This window comes from Phyllostomus discolor, chromosome 7 (assembly GCF_004126475.2).
Source record: "Phyllostomus discolor isolate MPI-MPIP mPhyDis1 chromosome 7, mPhyDis1.pri.v3, whole genome shotgun sequence".
NCBI classification, from domain to species: domain Eukaryota; kingdom Metazoa; phylum Chordata; class Mammalia; order Chiroptera; family Phyllostomidae; genus Phyllostomus; species Phyllostomus discolor.
This window is the reverse complement of record NC_040909.2, coordinates 48,934,233-48,958,191: the sequence shown is the minus strand read 5'-3', so window position 1 is coordinate 48,958,191 and position 23,959 is coordinate 48,934,233. Positions and strand designations below refer to the sequence as shown.

General features: G+C 47.3%; 1 protein-coding gene across 3 annotated transcripts; it reads left to right on the top strand.

Annotated features, from left to right (window-relative positions):
- The first annotated feature begins 417 nt into the window (after positions 1 to 417).
- Positions 418 to 22,424, top strand: WNT5A (Wnt family member 5A). Of its 3 annotated transcripts, none has more exons than XM_028517817.2 (5): positions 418 to 1,729; positions 7,573 to 7,706; positions 8,910 to 9,160; positions 13,673 to 13,965; positions 17,650 to 22,424. In XM_028517817.2, the coding sequence occupies exons 1-5, from the start codon at positions 1,724 to 1,726 to the stop codon at positions 18,106 to 18,108; spliced, it is 1,143 nt and encodes a 380-aa protein (XP_028373618.1). In that variant the 5' UTR covers positions 418 to 1,723; the 3' UTR covers positions 18,109 to 22,424. The 3 variants fall into 3 exon arrangements, with proteins under 3 accessions (XP_028373618.1, XP_035886812.1, XP_035886811.1); XM_036030919.1 differs by lacking the exon at positions 418 to 1,729 and adding an exon at positions 7,062 to 7,164; XM_036030918.1 differs by lacking the exon at positions 418 to 1,729 and adding an exon at positions 7,171 to 7,381.
- Positions 22,425 to 23,959: the final 1,535 nt, after the last annotated feature.

Below are 23,959 nucleotides of genomic sequence, written 5' to 3'. Positions count from 1 at the left end.
GAAGAGCAGAGAGTCGGGTGACGGGCGGGCAGCGGCCGCGGAGTGGATCTTTCTCTTTCAGCAGATGCCTGGGGGATGGGGAGTAGAGAGAAGGGGGCTCTTGCAGGGAGTGTATCCCGCCCCTCCTGCACCCCAGCCCGTGGTACGACTTTAAAATCCTGCAGAGTTTGTCATAGGCCGCCTCACCACGCATGCGCATAGGCAAAGTAGAGTTTTTTTCTTTCTTTTTTTCCCCCCTCTTCCCTCTCTCTTTTCACCAGCCTTTGGTTCTGCAACTTAAAAATATATATATATACATACATATATGTAATTTTTTCTTCTCTGAGAACACCAAAGGAAAGAGAAGTCCGGAGAGAGAGAGGGAGTGCGGTCGTTGGCCAGAAGGGCCGGGGGTGGGTGGGGGGGACGCGGTCGCAGCGGTCGGCCAGTCTGCGGGTCACAGGATCGCGTGGAAGTCTGCTGCAAACTGCACGACGCCGCCCCCGCCGTCCGGAGTCCGGTTCTGCGCGGACGCTGCCGGCGAGCTCCTCCCGCCGCTGCCGCCGCCGCCGCGGTGCCCTCGACCGCGCGCCGCCCGCCTGCTCGCTCTCCCGCCCCTCCGGCCCGGGCGCCAAACGCGGAGGTGGGCAGCCGCACCGACCATGGACCTCCTGAGCTGAGCAGCCGCAGCGGAGCCCTTCACCCCTCCCCAGCCCCACGCCCTCCGTGCCCTCGCTTCGCGTCGCTCCTCGCCCTGGAAAGGCGGGGAAAGGAGGGGGATTAACCCGAAAAGAGAAAGAAGGGGGTGGGGAGGGGGGAAGCCCGTATCTCCCCTGGGGCAATCGCCCTCCGAAACCGCCGCGAGGCAGAACATCCGGGGACGACTACCCATTTTTGCGCCCCCTTTTCGCCAAACCCTAAAATGAAAGGACAAAAGTTGGCGCTGACTTTTACAGCTCGGATGGCGACTTGTGCGTTTTCAGCGGCATCTCCCGGAGAAAAAGCCATGCGCGCTTGATTGTTCTGTGGCCCTAAAGCTGCAGTGTGTGTGCGTGTGTGCGCGTGTGCGTTTGTGTGTACACAGACGTCCACACACTCGCGGCCGCAAGATCAGCGCCTGGAAGCAGACGTTTCGGCCACGGACTTGGAGAGGAGGAGCTGGAGATCAGGAGGGCGTGAGCCGCCAGGAGTTTGCAGAATCCTTGGTGTGAATGAACTGGGGGCACCTGGGCGCAAGGATCGCCCCCCCTCCCGCCCCAGGCCAGAGTTGAGTAGTGGGGCATTTTTTTCACCCTCTTCTGAAGAATTTTTTTTTTTACTATTTGTTGTAAAGTCTTTTGCACAATCACGCCCACATTTGGGGTTGGAAAGCCCTAATTACCGCCGTCGCTGATGGACGTTGGAGAGGGAGCGCCTCGCCGCGGAACAGTCGCCTGCGCGCCCTCGTCGGACCCGCGACTCTCTTGTTGCGCGTTGGCCGGGCCCAGTCTCTGCTGCGATCTAGCGGGCTTCCCCGCTCCCTCTGTTCTTGGGCGCATCCCGGGGCTGCTCCGACTCGGGACCTCAGACTCGGGCTCCAAAGACCGCTTCGGCCCCTATTCCCTTCGTCTGTCTGACGCGCCCCGGAGGAGCCAGCAGCTCTGTGCAAGACTGTCCCCCCAGGTTTAACCCAGCCGCTCCGCTCGGATTCCTCCGCTGCCCTTCCTCCGGTGGCGACTTCCTCTCGGACCCCCTCCCCCTCGCCATGAAGGTAGGTGTTCAGTGCGCCGCCGACGCTCGCCACTTTTTTTCTTGCCTTTTTTTTTTCTTATGGAAGTTAACTGAATCCCTCCACCACTCCCCACCTCTTCCTATCCCTCCATTTCTTCTACTGCCTGGAGAGGCTGGAACTCCCGCGGGGATGGTAGGGACTCCTGCCCTTTCGCCCGGCACCTCCTGCGCGTTGCCTCCGATTCCCGTAGATCTCGTCTTGCCCCACTAAATATTCTGCAAACCTTTTCGACTTTGGAGAAAAAGTGGGGAAGAGCCACGGCAGAAAAACAGTGCGGTTCACGGATGACTTCCCTTTGGCCCTGAGAAACTCGAGTGTACTTACTATGTATATTTCAGAACAGGATAATGATTCAATTCAATAAATATTTACCAAGTGCCCACAGAGCAGGCACTGAGAAGGTGTGTGGCCAGGGCTTTGAAAGGAGTAGGGGACTCTTTGGTTGGGAGACGGGGCAGCTGGACCAGGGGCCGACTGCCGCAGAGAAGCGCACCCCTCACCCTCGGCAACTCGTCCTCGCCAGGAATCCTAGTGCTGCGGACCCTGTACCTTTAAGAGTGCCTGGCGGGGGGCCAGGGCGCACCCCGGTTCGGGGAGCAGGGTCGCATTATTAGCATTATTAGCCACCACTGGGTGAGCTCTGCCACTTAGCAGCGGTGATGGGGGCGGGGAGTGCTGGTGGTGGTGGCTCTAATCCTGTCCGCTGGGAAATCGCGCCCTGGCCCCCTGCGCGGAATCTGCCTTGTCCTTTGGAAACATTTGGGCCTCTGAGTTGGGAGAACGGGCGGGGGGCAGTTTGTGAACTCTTGTTTGTTTTAATTGTCAGTTGTATGTTAAAGCCGAGTCACACACTCCGAGGGTCACTGAGAGTTCACTTTTACGAAAAGTTAACATTTCTTCCTGCAGTATAACTTGCTGTTTTCCAAACACCTTTTCCTCTGTCTGTCCTCAAAGAAAGCTTCAATCCTTCCATCTTTGTAGATCTAAGTTTTCTAGAAAATAAGGTTGTTGCAATTAAAATTAGGATGTTTCTTAAAAGCAAACAAATTCTCCTTTCCCTCAAAAGCGGGTTTTAAAAACCCGAAAGCTTGAAGACCCTGCGGCCTTGCTTTACTTTCTAAAACCAGTCTAGCACCGAGGCCCATTCTCTTCCCTTTCTTTACACGGACAACTGGTTTGGAAGTCGCTCGTAGCCGACGGTGGGATCGCACATCCTCAGCCCCTGCCCTACTGCCAACATTCACTGCGGCTCCAGCCAGATTTAGTTTCTAGACAGCCTCTGCCAAGGGAGTTCCGAGAGGGTACTGCTGAGAGCGCGCAAGCGATGGAGAGGCAGTGGAAATTGTCCGAGTGTGTGCATCTGTGCCTTGTGTGTGTGGGGAGAGAAATAAAAAATCAGTTTTTCTTGGGTCTTGGGTATCCTAGCCTTAGTCCCGCACGGCCCCACAAAGGAGGACCCCACCTCCGGAAACCCGACCCGAGAGCCCCTTTTACCATTTCCCTCACCGCGTTGAAGCGCTTTGGTGCACTAGGGGTTAGCTCAGTGCGCTCGGAGCTCAGCTTTTCCCGCAGCCTTTTCTTTCCTGCGGAGCGGTGCCGGCTGCCCCCTATTGGCTGCCTTGAAGAAGGACGCCTCGGAGTCTGTTCTTTGGGGCGAGTAGGTAGCTGTTCGCTTCTAGCTCCCACCTCTCACTTCGCTCATTCTGCCTGACCACCATTTCCCACTCTCTCCCGAGGGCCTCTTGGAGGCCCCCAAAGGACTAGCTGCACTGCGCCGCCACTGCAATACGGAAAGAGGCCAACGGTCTGACCCAGCAAATTAGGCTTGGGCAAGTGGAGGAAGCGTTGGTGCCTCCTCTCCAAAATGTAGGAACCAGAGCGTCGCCCTATAGGAGGTCTCGGGTCTGGGCTTGGCGCCCTTACCAGTTTTCTCTGCCATCAGGACAAGTATTGCTTTCTCTGGCCCTCAGATTATTCGTCTATAAAAACATTGAAACTGCCTCTGAAGCGGGGGGGGGGGGGGGGGGGCAGGGTGGAACTGTTGTTTAATTTTCTTTATCATTCAACCAGACATTGATCTTCCTCTGGACAAAGTTGAGAGCCTGTGCTGAGAGAGATAGACATTCCGTGTGAGAAGGTAGAAGTGGTGCGTGTGAGAGAGGGCAAGGGTGCGCGGCGTGGGAGGGAGAACCTTGCCCCGGGTGTGGACGAGGGAAGGCAGGAAACAGGACTAGAGGACTAGATTTGGCTACTGTTCCTTCCCTGGAGACTCCGGGTTACCGAACTTGCTGTTGTTTCTGAGTCCAAGCAGTCATAGGCTGCTCAGGTTGCTCGCACCGATTTGGGCTACGGGAGCTCCCTCCACCTTCTCTCCCCCACCCCAACCCACCCCACCCCACCACAGCGCTGTGGATACACCTCGCCCGCGGCCCCCCTGCACCCAGGCTGGAGGCGTGGGGGAGCGCCGTTTCCTTGTCTGCTCCCCAAAGCGGACCTCCTATCAGCCTTGGCCGGCTCAGCCTTCATCATCCCCTCCCACTTCTCTTGGCGTTCCCGAGGCGGGACGGCTCAACATTGTGGCTGCAGCCGAATTTTTCTGCCGCATTTTTCCCCATCTCTCTCCTTGCTTTGGGGAGAGATCACAGTGGGGAAAACAAAGTTTATTTCCCACCAAGAGCTGCGACTCTCGGAGTCCCCTAAGCCCTTTCGATACCGCAAGTCCAGGTCAAACACACTTCCTCCAAGTTGGTCTCCCGTAACATTTCCACTCCCAGAGAGATGGAGAGACAGGGCTGAAAACAGCCTGCGGAAAAGGTTGCTCAAACCAAGAGAGAGCCAGTGACCGAGCGTGGAAGATCTTCACTTTTTCTTTGTGGACTTTCTTTTGAAGGACGGCGGGTTTACGCGTGCGTTCCGAGGCTTCCCGTCGCGCGCGAACGCCTGCGAACTTGTAATCAGCAGGACGGTTTCCTCTCTCTCACCCTTTATCACTCCCCACCCGCACCCAAGTTGATTGTTAAAAAGGGTTAGGAACACCTTTAATCCAATGCAGAACCTGTGGAGGAGAGACAGAATAAGCAGTCTCTGCAATGAGCTGATCCCGGTTGGAAACAGCGGCACGAGGATGTTCTTCTACCCGCACCCCCCAGCCTCATCTCTCCCCTGCGCTTGAACCTCTCGAACGCACCCTCCACCCACACAAGGAACGGGTTCTGAGGATCCTTACAAAGTTGACTTTCCTGGGCCCCTAAACGTTCGAAAACACTTAGTCCATTCTTTGGTAAACTCAGTTTTTGCCTACAACAGACTCCGGAGAGGTCCCATTTCGTTCTCTCTTTTCGGATCAGATCTCTCGGTAAACAAGGCAAGGATGTTTACCCAACAGAGTCCATGTATTTATTAGTCAGTTCGCTGTGGGTTCCTTCCATGTTTCAAGTTTGTGGGGCCTTTTCTGTATTGCGCGGGGTTTTGAGCGGGAAGAGAGCCAAGGTGTTTCTCCGCAAGCGTGCGGGGTTAAGTGGAGACGCCACTCGCCCGACTCTCCTGCGGATCCCCTTGGGGAAACCTTTGGCTAACCCCCAGGCTGGAGCTGGGGAGACCCGAATCGCAGAGACCCAGTGGCCCACTCCCAGTCGTCCCCAGCTCTGGGAAGGGGTGGACTTCCCTCGGGGTCGTCGGCTGAGAGTGGGCTCGGTTTGTGTGGCTTTGCTTCTAACAAAGAGATCCGCTGTAATCCGCCGAATCTGTTATCAATTTCTCCGCTGCCCGAGCCCCGCCCCGCGCGCCCCGCCCGTCGGGAGGCTAGGAAAGTGAGCGCGGCTAGCAGCAATACGCGCAGCCCTCTCCGAAGCTCATCCGAGCGTGTGTATCTGTGCACGCGTGTGAGTGTATTAAAGTGCATGAGTGTACTCGCGCGCGGCTTCGGCCTATGGGGACAATCTACTTTGCAGCTTGGGCCGCAAGCGAAGGCAGACCTTGCAGCCCACCCCCTCCCCCGGAGGAAACTTGACACTTTGGGCGGGGGTGGGGAGACCTAGACTTCTCTCTCCACAGTTGGGGAAACCCCAGGTTTCTATTCTCCGGGATGCGCCCACAGTTTAGCATTTTGAGGACGAGTGGGCCTTGGGCTCGGAGCCCTAGTTAGCGGGCACTGGGGACCACATAAGCGTTTCCTCTCGGAGAAACCCCGAGGTTTCCGGGCCAAAGAGGCGGCTGGCCGGGAAAAGCCGCGGCGAGCTCCAGAGTCCCTTCGTGTTCCCAAAGCTGCCTACGTCCCCTCAGTCCCTTTCACCGCGCAAGTTCCAGGCCAGGCCCTTCCGCCGCCTGGAAGAGGCTCACCTATCCTTTCCCGACGAAGGGGTCCCTTGGGAGCTGCGGGAAGTGCAGCGCGTCAGGGTTACACTTATCAGAGATGTAAAAAGAGATTTGGGAAACCCGCTCCTCCCACCCGCAGCCGCCACCGCCTTACTCCTCCGCCGCCTACAGGTGGAGAAGTCACCAGTGGGGAGGAAAGGCAGCGGAAGCTTCCAAGGCGGCCTCTGCCCCGAAATTCTTGACGACTGGAATCTTCGCCGCCCGTCCCTCTACGCCCTGGAATTTAGGGGCTTAGCCGCGGCGCGGGAGCCAGCGCATCTGTGGCCCCGTCGGTCCGAGGCTCACTTGAACCAGCTCTGGCCTCAACCTGCACCCTCACCGTTCGGGACAGGGCGAACCGAATCTTAATTGGGCTGGAGGGTAGAATGGGGGTGTTCCAAGACCAGGCTCACAGTGCCGTGATGGTGAAGCGGCCGACAGCTCCAGACCAGGACCAAAGGAAACTGGAGTCCCCCTCGGCTTCCTTTCCCTTTTCTCCTTGGCAGCCGCCTGGAGTGGGGACGGGAGGGGGGGAGGGGGAGTGAAAAAGAATTTGGAGGAGGATTGTGGGGAGAGCAGCAGGACCCAGATTAGATCCCCTTCTTTCCTATATGATGCCATCCTTTCTCTGGAATACCCTAAGTCCCAGGGAGTGCTCTGCTTTCTGGATTCCTTGGTTGGGAGAGCAGCACTCTCTCCCCTTTGGCTAATGTGCCCCCCATCTCCTTCTTCCCGCTTCAATCTGGCAGAAGAGCCTCCTAAGGAAACCCAGGCTGCCCTTCCCCCTCTGGAAGTGGCTTCGCCCAAAGCGGCCCGTAAACTGATTATGAAACATACGATGTTAATTCAGAGCTGCATTTCCCAGCTGGGCACTTTCTCGCGCGCTGCTCCCCCGGGCCTCGCCCCCCACCCCCTGCCCTTCCCTCCTGCGTCCTGCCCCCACCCCCACCCCCGCGACGGCCACCCCGCCTCCTCCGCTGCCGCCGCCGGCGCGCTCCACTCTCCTTCGCGCTCCTCTTGCCCTTGGAATTAATTCAGGCTCCACTTGTTGCTCGGCCCAGGTCGGGGAGAGGACGAGGGTGGCGGCGGGTTCCCAAGTGAATTCCCGTGGAGGGACTGAGCACAGCGCGAACTAGAAGGGAGCGAGGGGGTGCGGGACTGGAGCAAGCAGGAAGGAGGCAGCGCCTGGCACCGGGGCTTTGACTCAACAGCTTTGAGACATGATTGTAATCGCTGGCGTGCCCCGCGCGCAGGATCCCAGCGAAATCAGATTTCCTGGTGAGGTTGCGTGGGTGGATTAATTTGGAAAAAAAGAAACTGCCTATATCTTCTCATCAAAAAGTCACGGAGGAGAAGCGCAGTCCATCAACAGTAAACTTAAGAGACCCGGATGCTTCCGTTGTTTAAACTTGTATGCTTGAAAATTATCTGAGAGGCAATAAACATCTGCTCCTTTCTTCCCTCTCCAGAAGTCGATTGGAATATTAAGCCCAGGAGTTGCTTTGGGGACGGCTCGAAGTGCAATGTCTTCCAAGTTCTTCCTAATGGCTTTGGCCATATTTTTCTCCTTCGCCCAGGTTGTAATAGAAGCCAATTCTTGGTGGTAAGTTCATTATATGTGCATATTTTATTTTTTAAAAATACTCATTTGTACGATACTGCAATATTTAAGCTGAATCGTGACTTTTGGCACATATAATACATTTTATTTACATGTGTTTTTAAATAAGAATTTTCTTTTAATTTGCTAATATTGTACAGTTTATCTTCAGCTCCATTAAGGAATCAGAACCTATAAATCTAGATTTTTTTCTATGAGGCCCTTGTTCAGATGTATACTGTAGCACATCTTATAATAAGAGGAACCAAAATTCACTTATCTAATAATTGAACATTTATCTATTAAATTTACTTTTTGCCACTCCTAGGTAGTAAAAGTGAGTTCCACCCTTTATTTTTCTGTCACTTGAGGTTATTAACCTTCAGGGTCTAATGTAGGGAGAGTTTTAGGAAGACAGCTGAACTCCAAGTCAAAAAGTATTTAGGTTCAGAATTTGATTAAGAAAAGGTGAAATTGAAGTAGCCAAATGTCCCTGAACGAGGGTTTCTTTCTGGTAGGGCCCTTGGAGATATGCTGCAGTATATCCAGAGGATTATTTTTGACGGCGTTCTGGATATTTTTCCCTGTAAATGAACAGTGTTTTTCTGACTGTCAAACATGACTTCTGTTCACTGGATACCCTGTCTTGGGTCCTTCACAATCATACATAAGGAGCCCTTTTAAAATGTCCAGAGCATGGTGAATTTTCTTCAGTTTATATACTTGTCCCACTGTTCCTCCATCAGTCAAAAGGAACTGCTATCTCCCACCCATGTCTAATTGTGCCTACTTTTGGCATTCATATGTTTTCAAGGCAGATCCGTCCAGTTTGTGGAGCAAACTGAGTCAATTTCTTTAAGGTCAAAGGCTTGTCCTGAAACCGATGTTTGCCTCTTTTCTGAGTGGATTTTGGAAATATTGGTTCAGGTATATGGCGAGGGGAGGGGGGAGGTGGGCAAGGAAGGGAGTAAAAACTCTAACTGAGGAGCCAGATGGCGGAATGGGGACTACACAATACCTCCGTTTTCTGAGTGGAGCTGAAACAGAGGAGTTTTATGAAGCCCTTCTCATACTTTGTCATGAGGACAAGCAGGAGAGAAAAGCATCTGTGTGCTTAGAACTATGTCTTGCTGACATGCTTTCTGGGGGCCCACCTCAAGAGTTCACGTAAATCTTGAATGCATATCTCCCCCCACCCCTTCACAGGTCCCTAGGTATGAATAACCCTGTTCAGATGTCAGAAGTATATATCATAGGAGCACAGCCTCTCTGCAGCCAACTGGCAGGACTTTCTCAAGGACAGAAGAAACTATGTCACTTGTACCAGGACCACATGCAGTACATCGGGGAAGGCGCGAAGACAGGCATCAAAGAATGCCAGTATCAATTCCGACACCGGCGATGGAACTGCAGCACTGTGGATAACACCTCCGTGTTTGGCAGGGTTATGCAGATAGGTAGGAGACCATTTAACATATTTTTAAATATATGTAAACTTTTCTCCTAGAAAAGTCATTAGGGTTTACTGATCAGCTTGATCAGCAGGGAATCTTTCAGCAGAGCAGTGGCTCAGGGATTAGTGTCATTGTTGCCACTTGTGTTAATTCCTGTTCCTACACTTGGTTCACCTTTTGGACTTCTTTAACCCAATCAGGAGAGAGTATCTAAGACACTTTTGTTTTATTCTGAACACTTAATTTTTCTAAGAAACATGTTGGTTACAATAGAAGCAGCGTACTTATTTTGGCTTCTCAAAAGTAGATGAGGAAAGCTGAGTCATTTACATCCCTATAAGCTTCAAAACTCTTAGCAGTAAGCAGTTTCCTAACTTAAGCTGCAGTTCAAATGGCCCAAACTAAAAATCGTCATCTTTCAGAATGCTGGGCATGTTGGAAGTAAACCAGGGTCTAATTTCCCTAGTGTAGATAGTCCCTGAGGCTAGAGAGAGATATATGTTAAAAGCTTTATTTTTAGTTTCAGAAACAATTTTAATTAGTAGTCCAATTTACATTTGTGATTTTGGCAATTGATATGATGTAAAAGCACATACTTCAGACCTCAACCTAGAAACTTAAAAAAAAAACACTTTAAGTGTATCACAGTCCAATTATTTTAAGTGTGTCGCCAAACTTGTTATTCCATTCAGGGAGGAGATGACATTAAAACTAGACTAAAGGCAAAGAATTTGAAAAATCAGTTTGTCTCTGTTTTGGTTTCATAGCATAAAATACTATTTGACAGATGAGGTCCTGTGTATGTTTTCTAGTGTGAATATTCTAAGTCTCTTTACTTTTATGCAAACAAGCCCTTATAATTAATATGATTGCAGTGACTCCTAAAATAAAAAGTAATTTATCAAAGCAATTAACTGTTTATACTGACTGGAGATAAAAAGTGGCCTAATAACCGTCACGGATGGATAAAATGATTTTTTAAAAAATCCTGAAAAGTGCATTCATTGAGAACAAAAAAGAGTTGTCAGTGGATGTTTGAGCCAAGCGGCTTCATAAACTAAAATAATACAGGACTTAAAGCCAGTTCTCTAATTGAATGGGAAAATGGTCTGAAGCCCTAGCCCGCAAAGTTTCATAGGGCTTTGTCCTTCCTGTTAATGATTAAAATGTGCTAATGTATATAATGGGATCAGAATCTAGTTCAGCTTCAGGAACACGGGATTTTTTCCCTGAATATAGGCTGCCCTATGTAGTTAACTGGGGGTGTGGTGGAGATTTAATTCTCCTGCGCTTTAATATTGTGAGTGAACAAAACACTTTTTTTAAAAAGTTATATCAGAATAGTAAGTTGTCAGCTTTTCCCCCTAACATTTGGTTATATGTTCTCCCTAAACTGCCTGCCTCTCAAAGTATGGGACCACTTTTTCACAAGTATACGAGTTAGCAAAAATCATACACCTCTGATGGTAACCAGAAAGGAAAACAGCGATTGGAACTATTTTTCTGTGTAGTCACTGGAACACAGCTTTGATTTAAGATCCTCTTCTCTTCTTTATATGTAGCCTGTTTGGGCCAAAATATTCAGAATAAGCTATCATTTGCTAAGTGGATTTGAGTTCTGCTGGAGATTTATTTAAACTGTGGTCCAAGATTCAAAGAGCCTGCTTCCTCAGGGAACAAGCAGAACCCCTGGTGCAAAGGCCTATGTTTAATTGTCCCTTGCAAGTATACTCTCTGGTCCTCAGCTGTGTGGTACTACCATCTGGATTGAAGGGAAGTGGGTGGGACAGCCTCTGTGGGAGCCCTGCTAGATATGATCACCAAGTCAGCTGCTGTCCTGGGAAGATGCAGCCTCTCCCTTGCCAAAAGTTCCCCAGGTGCTTGGGGCCTCAGGACAGAAAGCTGCTGCTTGGGGGCTTGTGTTGGAACACCAACAGGGCCTTCTCTATTTATTTAAAATAGAGTTGAAAAGAAGGAAAAAACAGAATAGCTTTTGGTGGAAAAGTAATATGGACCCAACCCCAACAGTGGGAGAGTCTCTTAGCTTTCACTTTTCTATTTAAGGGTATACTGAAGAAAAACAAACTAAGGGAAAGTTCAGAATACCTTTAAGGCTGAAAGGTGTGTGTGTGTGCCTACTCCAAAGCACTTATACAGCAGGGACATGGCCAGCAATTCTTGTCCGTGAGAATCTGACCCTGTGATCAGGTCAGTGTCTGAGAAACTCAGGGCTGACACTTCCAAACCCCTCCTCAACTCATTTTTCTAGGGTGCCAGTTGCCTTGAAGGCACTGTACACAATCGCCTTGTGAAGTGCTCACTCTTCATTTTGGAAACTTCCTCATTTTTCATCATGCTACCCTTTCTTCCAGCTTTTGTCTCAGTCTCTTCTTTGTTTCCATGCTGTGAAAAGATATGTCAGAAAGGCGCCATTTTTAAGGAGAGTGAGGATGGGAGAGGGTGTAGATTCACAGGGAGGGAAACTTAACTGAAGCAGCAGTATTCCATCCACAATGACTGTATCCACAGGCTATTAGCCAAAGAACACTTTTCAAACAGATATTTTCCCTGTAGTGGCCAGTTAGCTTAGAGACTTCTACCAGGTTTGTGTTTTGGGTCAAAAAAAAAAAAAAAAGGAAATGCTGAAGATAGACTTCTGAAACAAACAGCATTATTGTGTTTTGTATAAAAGACCTTTTATGCTTTGTATACTCACAAGACAGTGTCTTATTTTCCTGTATCTCTGAAGGATTGTTTATCTACTCTTCCTCTAGCTACCTCTTTATTCTATAAGCCTCCCATCCAGGGCCACAGCATTTTCTGTATTATGTGGTAATCCTTAAATAACTCCTTAGAATCTATCTTCCCTCCTCATTTCTCTCCACTCCCTCCTGTGTTCTCTGCCTCACTAATTCCAGCAAGATAGATAGATGTCACACCCCACAGGAACTTTCCAGATCCTCAAGCCAGCCACCAGCACATGCCTCAAGTTGCTCATTTTTTTAAGATGAGGGAAGGAAGGTCTGGGGGGACTGGGAACTGTCACCACTCCTGGAAGGGAGATCACAAATAGCGGTGGACTGAGTTTGGAGAGAAGTCCAAGGAAAGGGTGGACCCTGAAATTGACACAGCTACCCCCCTGCAGAGTGACCCTGCTGGTTGGGCTGAGTTCTGTTGTCAGCTGTTTTGTGTCACTTCCCCCCACCGCTGCCACCCCAAGCCCTGCTCGCACAAAAGACTGTTAGCAAGACCTTTAAGTGCAGGAGAAACATATTCTGGTACAGGGATTTTAATGCCAGAAGGGCCCGTTTTTTCCTAGGCATCTAGTTCAATAGCCTGATTTTATAGTTGAAGAAAGGCCTCCTCAATTTATGCCCCAGGCCCAGCTTCAACTGGTCTGGAGTTAACCCTTTCTCTCTCATAGTACAACATTGTTATTAAATGGCTTCTGTTACGCTAAAAATGTCTTCAGGAACAGGTGGAGATTGATGTGATCTTTGATGACCTCCATTCTCCTTGCAAATAGGGCTCCTATATAACTGTTTTACAGGGAGATAGTCTTTGCAAGTTTTAGGAAAGGGGAAACCAATTTTTCCCCTAGGTTTGTATATTCTTTATAAGTCTGGTGAAGGAAGCAGCTTTTTCCCCCTCTTCCCTTTAGATTGTGCTTTTTGTCTTCTTGCTGTCACTTTAACACTCCGAGGCACAGGCTGTCAGGGAGTCACAGAAGCATTGAAGACCAGCAGGCTGTTCCATGAGTAGACATTGATCTAGAAGCAGGGGTATCAGTCCAGTCAGCTTGGGATTCAAGAAGAGGTGGTTCATGTGTACCTTTCTAGGGATGGGTTTAGAAAATGTCCACTGGGAAAGTCTAGAGCCTTGTCCTGAGACACACTTCATGCTACAGAAGAAGGCTGGGGAAGTGAGCTAGAACTGGTGTGGCTGCTGCAGTGTCTGGGTGGCATTGGGGCCTCAAACTTTCAGAGGCTCTAAGCCTGGCAAATTCTATGCTCCTGCCCCCTGTAACTCAAAATGAAAATAATACAATCATTAAAATAAATATAAGGAAGTCTACCCACATTCTGAGTTTTCCCTCAATGACTTCTTTTATGTGCATTTTTGGAAATAAGAAGTTTCCAATATTTTCAAAAGGGTTGTAGAGAAAATCAGCCTGGTGCTGCCTAGGGTCCTCCTGTCTTTGGTTCTAAAATGCTAGAACAAAGGTATCAGGGATGTGCCACTTCTTTGTTTTTTTGTTACTTCTTTGTGTTTGGGGATAGGGTTGGGGGGATCCTCTTAGCTTCTCCTGCACAAGGGCGCAGTGCCTGAGTGTCTATTAGGGATGGGGCCCTCCCTGGTCCCCATACAGGGGCAGCACGTGTTCACGTGTTCCCGCAGGCTCTCCTCTGCCCCCTCCTGCCATCTCCACCCGAACCCTTCACTCGGCCAGGGGCTGTTGTGTGGCCGGGACTCCCCCTCCGCAGCGGCCCTGGTGACCCACGTCCTCGCCCGCAGGCAGCCGAGAGACGGCCTTCACATACGCGGTGAGCGCCGCGGGGGTGGTCAACGCCATGAGCCGCGCATGCCGGGAGGGCGAGCTGTCCACCTGTGGATGCAGCCGCGCTGCTCGTCCCAAGGACCTGCCCAGGGACTGGCTGTGGGGCGGCTGCGGGGACAACATCGAGTATGGATATCGCTTTGCCAAGGAGTTCGTGGACGCGCGCGAGCGGGAACGCATCCACGCCAAAGGCTCCTACGAGAGCGCGCGCATCCTCATGAACCTGCACAACAACGAGGCTGGCCGCAGGGTGAGTGCCCCTTGTCGAGTCCCAGGCTCCGGCCCCTCAGTCTTTGTTTCCCCTACCCACCCACTAAGCCGGGCCCCTTCCGGTCTCTACCCCTCCGGATGCCACCCTCTGTAGGTTCCTGCCTCTTTGTCTCTCCGTCTCAAACCCCCTTTTTATCTTTTCTGGTCTGTTTCTCTCTCTCTCCTCGTTCGTCTTTCTCTCTTTCTCTCCTTGCCTTCCTTCTTCTCCCTCCTACCCCTGACCTCCCCAAGGCTCACACAGGCCACAGGCCTCTCTGGAGAGGGGCTTACACCGCAGACAGGCATCTTGGTGGTGAATTATTCCTGCCTTGGCCTCCTGTGGTCAAGGAGCTCCTGTAGTTGTCTGACAAAGATCTTTCTCTGCCTTTTAAATTAATCCCCAGTGCATTTGGCCAGCCCATCTCAGAAGTAAAAGTGTTACCGTTTGCCCACCTCCTTGGAACAAGTCTGTTGTTGGACTTAAATTTGGGAGGAGTTCTTTTTGCCAATAAGTGCCTTGCTGAGAAACCCTCGCCCCACCTTCCAGGGCTTACTTTTCTTTCTCTTCCCTAAGTCATTAGATAGCAGGCTTGATGGACTGAGGGCTTTTCTAAAAAAGAGCTTTTCTAGGAAAACAACAGCATTTTTGGTACTCTGACCATCAGGGCAATTGTGGGTGGCTCTGAAGAGATGAGGGAGCCACTTAGCAGTGCCCAGAGAGGATGGCCTCTGCAGGCCCTCCTAAGAGCCCCCATTCTGCTCTTTCCCTTCTCTGGTGGGGACGTGAAATGTTTCTCCACAATAGTTAAAAGGACCCTGCCCCCTTTTTTCCCCTGTGGTTAAGCACATGGCACTTTATGGCTGCTTTAAAATGAAGGGGTGAAAACTTTTCTTAACTTTGGCAGCATTGAAAACCAGGGCCATTATTTTTTCACAGAACCCAAGGTAGGTGCCAGGAACTTTCTGGTTAGAGATTTTACCCTTCTGTATTTTGGGGTGAGGAAAAGGGAAGATAATCACAAAGTAAAATATCAGGACTGGAGGGAGACTTACACCCCTCTGGATGCACACTCATTTTAAAGATTGGGAAACTGAGGCCTTGAGAACCACTTCATGGCCGAGGAAAAAAACAGAGTAAGAAATAAGCCAGGCATTTTTTTTTTAAATTGAAACTTATACATCACAGTTTAGGGGTGAAGGGCTATAGGTTTGGAATCAGAGAGATGTAGATTAAAATCTCGTTCTGTCTGTTCCTGCACCTGGGTTTCCACATTTCCACCTCTGTTAAGTGGCCATGGCATTAACTATCTCTAGAAATTGTCTTGAGGACTAACTGGGTAATAGGTTGAACTGTATGAAATACCAATATGTGACTATTTCTGACCTACAAAATAACAATTTCCTATGGTTCAATTGAGGATCTTAGTTTATTGCCAGCTGGTAGTAAAGTACTTAATAAATGATAATTTCTTAACATTATAAAGTAAAAGACACAGAGAAGTCAAAGATTATCTAGATAATTCCAGCTAACTTATCTTCTCAAAGTTGATGCTAAACATTTGGTAGTGTTGAGGAAGGACTGAACTCTGCAGGTTTTTGCCTGTGCTGTCCTGCTCCAGAGAGAGCATGGCCTCTCCTTCCTCAGTTCGCCCATTGCTGTGGTGTGTGCAGTGGGGAGAGGGAGTCCATGGCTCCCCACTGTGGCCTGCCCAAGCCTGTGCAATGTGCACAGCAGACCTACTGTGTCTGGGAGCCCAGAAGACCTTGCTCCTGCCCTCATCAGAGATGCACACCTTTACTCTCTGCATATAGTGTGCCCAGCGGCAGAGACCAGATATGCCTCCAGGACAAAGATCTGGCGACAGTCTGGGCCCATTCTGCCCATATTTAGTGTTTCATCCATCTTTGGAGATTTCTTACACTTCTCTCATGCAGAGAAATCTTCAGGGGCTTAGCAACCAAGAACAGGTCAAGGGATTTCCAGATGGAGAGAGGGAATTTTGCATGGTTGGAAAAGCAACTTTAATATTATAATATTAATATTATAATTTCATTTAACATCTGCATTTTTTAATAGTGAGGGTTTTTTCCTCCCTATAAGTTTTACAATTTGAGCAGTGAGCTGAGCTTGTATCCTGGTGGATGAAGTTACATAGAAGTTTTTCTCCAGGATAGTGGGGGGTAGGGCAGGGAAGTTGGACACTATGCATATAAATCATATTAGCATCTCCTCGGGACATAGCTTTTTATTTTCCTCAAAGGGGAGTGAAGGTTGAAAATGTTTGAAAAACCTTTCCTCAGACTAGCTGAGTGCCTGAAACTCTTCATGCCAAGGGAATACACTTGGCCCCCTTTTAAAGAAAGCCCCTTGTGAATCCCTGGAGGAAGAACATGGCTGTTCTGGGTGGAAGCAGCATTCTAACTCACTCCAGCCTCCGGGTTTCTGCCGACAGCACTCGGACTCTGGAGGGTAACTGGTACAGGAACTGGGCTGTCGGTGCTATAAATAGGCAGCTGTCACCTCCCAGACTGCGGGGCACAGTGCTGTGGGGTCAGACCTGAGGTCAAGGTGACTGGGAAGGACCCAGGCAACATGCCCTTGTCACCCTGGAGAAAGACCAGATTTACTGATTACATCCTGCATGTCAAGTATGTTCCAAGCATCCTCTAATTTTATCCTTACAACAGTGCTGTGAGGCTGGTACCATCACAGTCCCATACACAGATGGAAACGGAGGCTCTGAGAGGGGAAGCCAGCTGCCTGAATTCAGGGACAGAGTCAGAACAGAATATGTGTCTACCTGGGTCCAGGATGGGTGCTCTTAGCCTAGGCAGTGAAGGGAGGGGTTAGGGATTGTTCGGGAAGCAAGAGGGAGAAGACCTGAGATCCAGGCCCAATTCTCCCACATTCTATCTGTGTGACCTGTGCAGGCCACTTACCTTCTCTGTCACTGTGTCACCATCTAATCCATCCCATGTTATAACATTGTTGGGAGGATGAAATGAGATAGAAAGTACAATGACTCTTAATATAGTGCCTGACACATAGCAATAATTGTAATAGTGAGTAAAGGTCTGAACCCTGGGATGGTAAGAACCCTGATCTTACCTGGGCTGGACCCCTCAGCCCTACCACTTATCAGCTGGGTACCCATGGACAAGCCACTGAGCATGAGCTTTGAGCCCAACTGCCTGGGTTCAAATCCCAGTTCTTGGGTAAGTAACTCACTTCTCTGGGCCTCATTTTCCTTCTCTGTGAAATGGGGATGGTAATAGCACTCCCCTCATAGGCTGTGTGGGGATCAGCCCAGGTAGTGTGGGTAAGGAATTGTGCACAGTCTCTGGGATGAGTCTTCAGGCTGTAATAGTTGCTACTAATGTTATTTTTTCTGTGAAACAGAAGTGACTGGAACAATTTTTTCTTGTTCCTATTAAAAAAATGTGACTGTTTATTATGATGATATGTAATAATGAGCGGCTAAAACATATTTATTTTGTAGACTTTTTTTAAAGCAAGGAACACAGACTTCCAGTAGTGGAGAATGAGAAGGAAATAGCCCAGCCCCTTGTTCTGCTCATGAACAAGGCTCCACCTAGAAGGTGGAGAGGAGTTCTGTTAGCAGAGCCCTGCTTGCGTACGTGCTGCACTGTGGGTTTGCAAACTGACTGTCCCATCTTCCCACAGACGGTGTACAACCTGGCTGATGTGGCCTGCAAGTGCCACGGGGTGTCCGGCTCCTGTAGCCTCAAGACGTGCTGGTTGCAGCTGGCCGACTTCCGCAAGGTGGGCGACGCCCTGAAAGAGAAGTATGACAGTGCGGCCGCCATGCGGCTCAACGGCCGAGGCAAGCTGGTGCAGGTCAACAGCCGCTTCAACTCTCCCACCACGCAGGACCTGGTCTACATCGACCCCAGCCCGGACTACTGCGTGCGCAATGAGAGCACGGGCTCGCTGGGCACACAGGGCCGCCTTTGCAACAAGACATCCGAGGGCATGGATGGCTGTGAGCTCATGTGCTGTGGCCGCGGCTATGACCAGTTCAAGACTGTGCAGACAGAGCGCTGCCACTGCAAGTTCCACTGGTGCTGCTACGTCAAGTGCAAGAAGTGCACAGAGATTGTGGACCAGTTCGTGTGCAAATAGTGGGTGCCCTGCTGCCCGCCTGTCACCCAGCCCCGTTCCCAGGACCCACTTATTTATAGAAAGTACAGTGATTCTGCTTTTTTTAATATTGTTTTATTTTCCCCCAAGAACTGCAACCAGAACCATTTTCTTCTGTTCCCATCAAGAACTCTGTGGTTTATTATTAATATTATAATTATTATTTGGCAATAGTGGGGGGTGGGAACCAAGAAAAATATTTATTTCGTGGATCTTTGAAAAGGTAAGGCAAGACTTCTTCTGATGGTATAGGATGAGGGACAAATAACACATACCCTGGCTTAGTTGTGTGCACATCTAGAAGGTAAAGGAAATACATTTTCTTTTTCTCAACCGTGGGGTCATATGGGACAAGTAGCATCCAGTTGGAAGGAGGTGGTCCAAATCTATGTCTCTGTGACAAAAATGAATTGTAAATGCTCTGGTGAAAGGTCTTGAGAAACAAACAAAAAAATGAGAACCCACCCTTTCCCCAGGGGCTATCGGCCTGAAACATTTTCAAAATGGTGATATAAAAATGTAAGAGTGAGAACCTTATGTCCCTCAGAGAAATAAAGTGTACCATGTGTTTCATGCTTCTCAAGCATTCCATGTGCAGATGGCCCTATTCTAACAGCTACTGAAACTTGGGGAGTAGGGAGGAAAGCCCCAGAACTTTAAAAAACTTAAAACTCCTATATTAAGACAATGATTTGAAGCTGTTACTGGAATTCAGTTATCAGATTGGGAAAGCATCCCCAAATGACTCTGGGTTGTAGACTTTTTGTTTGGACAGGGGAAGGGGAGGGTGGCTTGACTATAAAGGAAAATATACTGTAATTTTCTTAGGGATACTTGGTTAATAAATGCTAATAATCAAAATAATCAACAGATTCCATTCACAGACCCTCTGCCCAGACAACAAAGGAATTGCATGCAGTTCAGCACTGCGCCAGAGCAGGAAACCTGTTTGAGGGAAAAAGTGAAACCTGCCCTCCCACTTGACCCCAAACCCTGTCCGATTCCTCCTTGCTGCTGAGGAGGTGAGGCTGGCCATGATGCCCAAGCGCAGCTCCACTGGGTCCCCTTTGATTGCAGGACAGGAAATGAACCATTGGGAGCTCCACTTGGAAAACAGTTCACTACTTAGGGATTTTTTTTCCCTAAAACTTTTATTTTGGGAAGCTGTAGTTTTATATATTTTAATGACATTACTTGGCTAATGGAGTTCACAGAGGTGTTGCAGTGTCTCACTGTTATGATCCTGTGTTGAGACTGTCCACTCAAGCTTTTGCTATTACACTGCAGGTGAACCCTAAAACTGTTCCTAGTGTACTTGAACAGTTGCATTTATAAGGGGTGAGGGTGGGAATGTGGTTTAATGGTGCCTGATATCTCAAAAGTTTTTTGTACATAACATATATATACATATATATAAATATAAATGTTATTATATCTCAGTGCAGCCAGTGGTTTAGAATTACACTTCACTCTGGGGTTATTTCTTGGTCGAGAGCATTGTTGTCCTTTGTTGCAATGCATTGGGATTTTTCTGAAAGGTTTATTAGTTGAGCTTGGGCTGTGGCCCTGATGTGATGCTACCTTTAGCATCACAAAACAGCCTTGTTTCTGAGGGATCTGGAAGGTATTCCTCCCTGATATGCATGTTGGTTTGAAGATTAATTTTATCTTCCCCTCCCCACCCCCTTTTCTCCAACCTCCATTTCTGTACATTTTCCTGAGGGCATTACTTGATTGTCATAAACTTGGAAATGAAGAGAGAGTCAAAACTTGGAAGCATGGTCAATGTTTCTCTTTCCTTAGCTCATTTTGCAGAGTGCAAACTGGTGCCTAGTAGACCTGGTAGTACCTGTTTGAGTCCCTAAGGAAAATCTAGTTCATGACATATAGCTAGTCTTTACATTTTTAAAAACAGGATACCTCTTTCCAAAAAGTGCCATCAAATGTGTTTTTATATCTGACTTACATGATTTTAAAAGTTTGGAAAGATACACATCTGCAACCTTCATAGGCTTGGTAGCCTTCACATCACCTCAGCCATCGGTGGCTCTTAATTTATTGCACAAGGATAGTCACTTCCCCTCAGTTGCAGTGAATTGCAAGCAAAAAAAAAAAAGCACTAATTAGTTTAAAATGTCACTTTTTTGGTTTTTATTATACAAAAACCATGAAGTTTTTTATTTGCTAAACCAGATTTTGTTCCTTTTTAGTGATTCATGTTTATGAAGAGAGTTGAGTTTAACAATCCTAGTTTTTAAAAGAAACTATTTAATGTAAAATATTCTACTTGTCACTCAGATATTATGTATATCTTCTATGGCCTTTATTCTGTACTTTTAATGTACATATTCCTGTCTTGCGTGACTTGTATATTTCACTGGTTAAAAAAACAAACATCAAAAGGCTTATGCCAAATGGAAGATAGAATATAAAATAAAACGTTACTTGTATATTGGTAAGTGGTTTCAATTGTTGTTCAGATGATTCATGTGGAGATTTTTTAAGAAGCTATGAGGGAGAGTTTAGGGTGACTACATGTCCAAATAACAGAAAAGCAGAGAATTTTTACCAAAAAGCAAACTATTTGGAAGCTTCAAAAGATTTCTATATGTAACAGAACAAAAGGGGAACTCTCTTTTCCTATATATGTTCCTCAAAAAAAGAAATCAAGCAGATGGCTCAAAGCTGGTTATAGGATTGCTCACATTCTTTTAGCATTATGCATGTAACTTAATTGTTTTAGAGCGCGTTGCTGTTGTAACATCTCAGAGAAGAACTGAAAAGGCACATGCTTTTATCCATGACCAGAGCTTTAGTCCAAAAAAATGTATTTGTGTTTACCACTGCAACTATTGCACCTCTCTATTTGAAGTTACTGTGGACTGAGTGTCTCTGTACCCCTTTGAAAGTTATTTGATGAAAAGCAAGCTTCAATCTGCAAAGAATGAAAACTCATTGGAAACTGAAGGCTCGTTGTGTTAAATGCAATTGATATGGGTTCTTGTGCTTTCTGAAAGTGTACACCGAAATCTGGCCAGTGTTGCCCAGATTGATAGGTTAGCCCTTTGCTTTTTTTCTTTTCGGATAACCTTGTAACATATTGAAACCTTTTAAGGATGACAAGAATGCATTATTCCACAAAAAAACAGTAGACCAACATATAGAGTGTTTAAAATAGCATTTCTGGGCAAATTCAAACGCTTGTGGTTCTAGGACTCACATCTGTTTCAGTTTTTCCTCAGTTGTATATTGACCAGTGTTCTTTATTGCAGAAACATATACTTGATTTAGGAGTGTCAGCATATTTTTTCTTTGCAATGTGGAATGCATTCAAGATCTTCCCAATACAGGAAAATTAACAAAAATTTATATATTAGGTAGCAGCAAGCAGAGGCATGTTTAAAATAGTCATTATGGGCTCAAGTAAAAGGAAGACTGTTTTGAGTTTTAGTCCAGTTTATCTGTTCAGCTGCTGACCTCCTGAGTGTATATGTCTTAGTAGCCTACCCATACCCCTCGCTCAGATGATTTTGCCAATGCTAAGTTTCAATTTGTTTTTGCAAAATATTATGCAAGCCACTGGGATTATCAAATGTGACACTCTAGCAGGCTAAGTCCTCCAAATACGAGACTGGTATTGGCTGACTCCAAGAGATCATTAGCAAAAACAGTCTGTAAAGGCTGAGTGGTCCATAATGTAAGTGAGGAGAGATAGATAAAAACAGTAGTTGTAACTTGAAGCATGTCTGTAATGCAGATACGCACCAAGGCATAGGTCTAAAATACTGCATTATCACTGTAAAGGGTACTTTTAAAATATTTATTTTTTTAGAAAGTATTTTTTAGTCTCCCCTCTCTATGAAATGGTGAAAAACATGCCGGGTTTTGAAAGTAAGATGATGAAATGAGTTTTTAAAACAGGAAACATTCACCAATGCAGGAATTAAAACAGTAAAAGAATCTTCTATTTACCTGTTCATACAAACTTTACACTTAAATCGATGATTGGGTGATGCTTTATTTTAATGAAACATCATCTTGTTAGCCAACTTTTAAAAAAATGGATGTAGGATGATTAAAGCTTGGTATGATTTTTTAAAAAACAAATGTATCAATTTGAATTGAGAAGATTTAATTAAAATACTGTCTCAGTATTTCAAAAGCAAAAAAACAATGAGGAAAATTGCATCTTAGACTGGTTTTATATGCAGTGTACAATTTGCTGGGCTAGAGATGAGATAAAGATTATTTATTTTTGTTCATACCTTGTACTTTTCTATTAAAATCCTTTTATGAAATCGGCGCAGTCACGTGTGTGTTTAGCAGAGATGGTGTTCATGGCAATTGGAGTTTGATGCATGTGGGCACGGAGCACAATTATGGTTTAGGGCGTCCAGAAGAGAACATTCACATTTCAGGCATGTAGTTGATAATTATGGTCAAATCCCAAGGATTTATTTTGTATTTTAATGCTCATTTTCCTTTTGGCTATTGCTAATCTTTCCATTTCTCATTTGTTCTGCTGTTGCTAACGTGTAAGAGTTGTATGAAGAGATTACTGTTCAGTGTAGGCATTTAGCACAATGACATGGGATTATGATGAAATTCCAGGGCAAGAGAAGAAAGAATGAGGAGATAAATAAAGTTATGTTCTAGATAAACAAACAGAATCACCTGGAATATTCTGCTACTTTTTTTACATGTGGCAATGGTTGCCAGCCAGGTGTTTAGATGAGTTTCTCAGCCTCAGCACCATTAGCATTTTCGGCGGGACAATTCTTTATTGGGGGGGTTTGTGCTGTGTGATTTTTGGTAGCATCTCTAGTCTCTACCCACTAGATGCCAGTAGTACCCCCAGTTTGTGACAACCAAAAATGTCTCCCGGGGAGCAGAATCACCGCCAGTTGAGAACCATAGCTTTAGATGGAGGGACTGAGGTCTGAACACTTGGAGAATACAGGCTAACCACAGCGGTGGACTGTTCCTTGCCTAAGATGGGTAATCAGCCAGGGAAGTCCCTTGCAAGTTTCCCCATATAGGATATAGGGATGCAGCATATTCCACAGGGCAGACTGGCTTAGCAATTACTAACACAGGCTCTCGGGACAGACTGCCTGTGTTCAAATCCTGGTACTGCCATTTGCTGTGTCACCTTAGGGAATTTGTATAGCCTCTCTGAGAATTTGTCTTTAAAATGGGAGGGAACATTACTCGTATCTGCTAGGATGCTGTAAATATGAGTTAACTTGTTTTGAATGCTTAGAGGGGGTTCTGATCCATAGTAAGAGCTCACTAAATGTTAGCTAGGAAGGACAGATCAGGAAGTGCAGGCCAGTGTTGTCTAATGTACCAACAGTAGCTAGCCCCATGCTCAGGAGGTACCTTGAGTGTTCAGGGAGGTGGCAAACTTTTGGTCTGTCTCCATCATGTTTCCAGATGTATTTTGTTTGACTGCCAAAGCATTAAAAACACTCAAATTAGTTGCCAGCATTTAAAAGATCAGTAATTTTATTTTTCAAATTTTGATTTCTGGCTTGAAAACTGGGAAGTACTGGCCACCTGGATGCAGGGCACCATTGGTCTCCTGTATCGACAATCAGCTAGGTCCCAGTAGCCTTGACCTTTTGAAACTTGCCCAATTAGTGAACTATTTATGTCACCTAACTAATCCCTGCAGGCTCATGTACTTGTGATGGTTTTTAAATGTTTTTTCTCTAAGTCAGAATTTTTTAGCCTCACCATTCTTGACATTTCAGGCTAGATAATTCATTGTTGTGAGGGGCTGTCATGTGCACTATAGAGTGTTCAGCAATATCCCAGGCTTCTAGCCTCT

What these genes read in the sequence shown, in the direction of transcription:
- WNT5A (XM_028517817.2), top strand. An exon ending in ATAGAAGCCAATTCTTGGTG is followed by an intron (nt 7,707 to 8,909) that starts GTAAGTTCATTA and finishes ACCCCTTCACAG; the next exon opens with GTCCCTAGGTATGAATAACC. An exon ending in ACAACGAGGCTGGCCGCAGG is followed by an intron (nt 13,966 to 17,649) that starts GTGAGTGCCCCT and finishes ATCTTCCCACAG; the next exon opens with ACGGTGTACAACCTGGCTGA.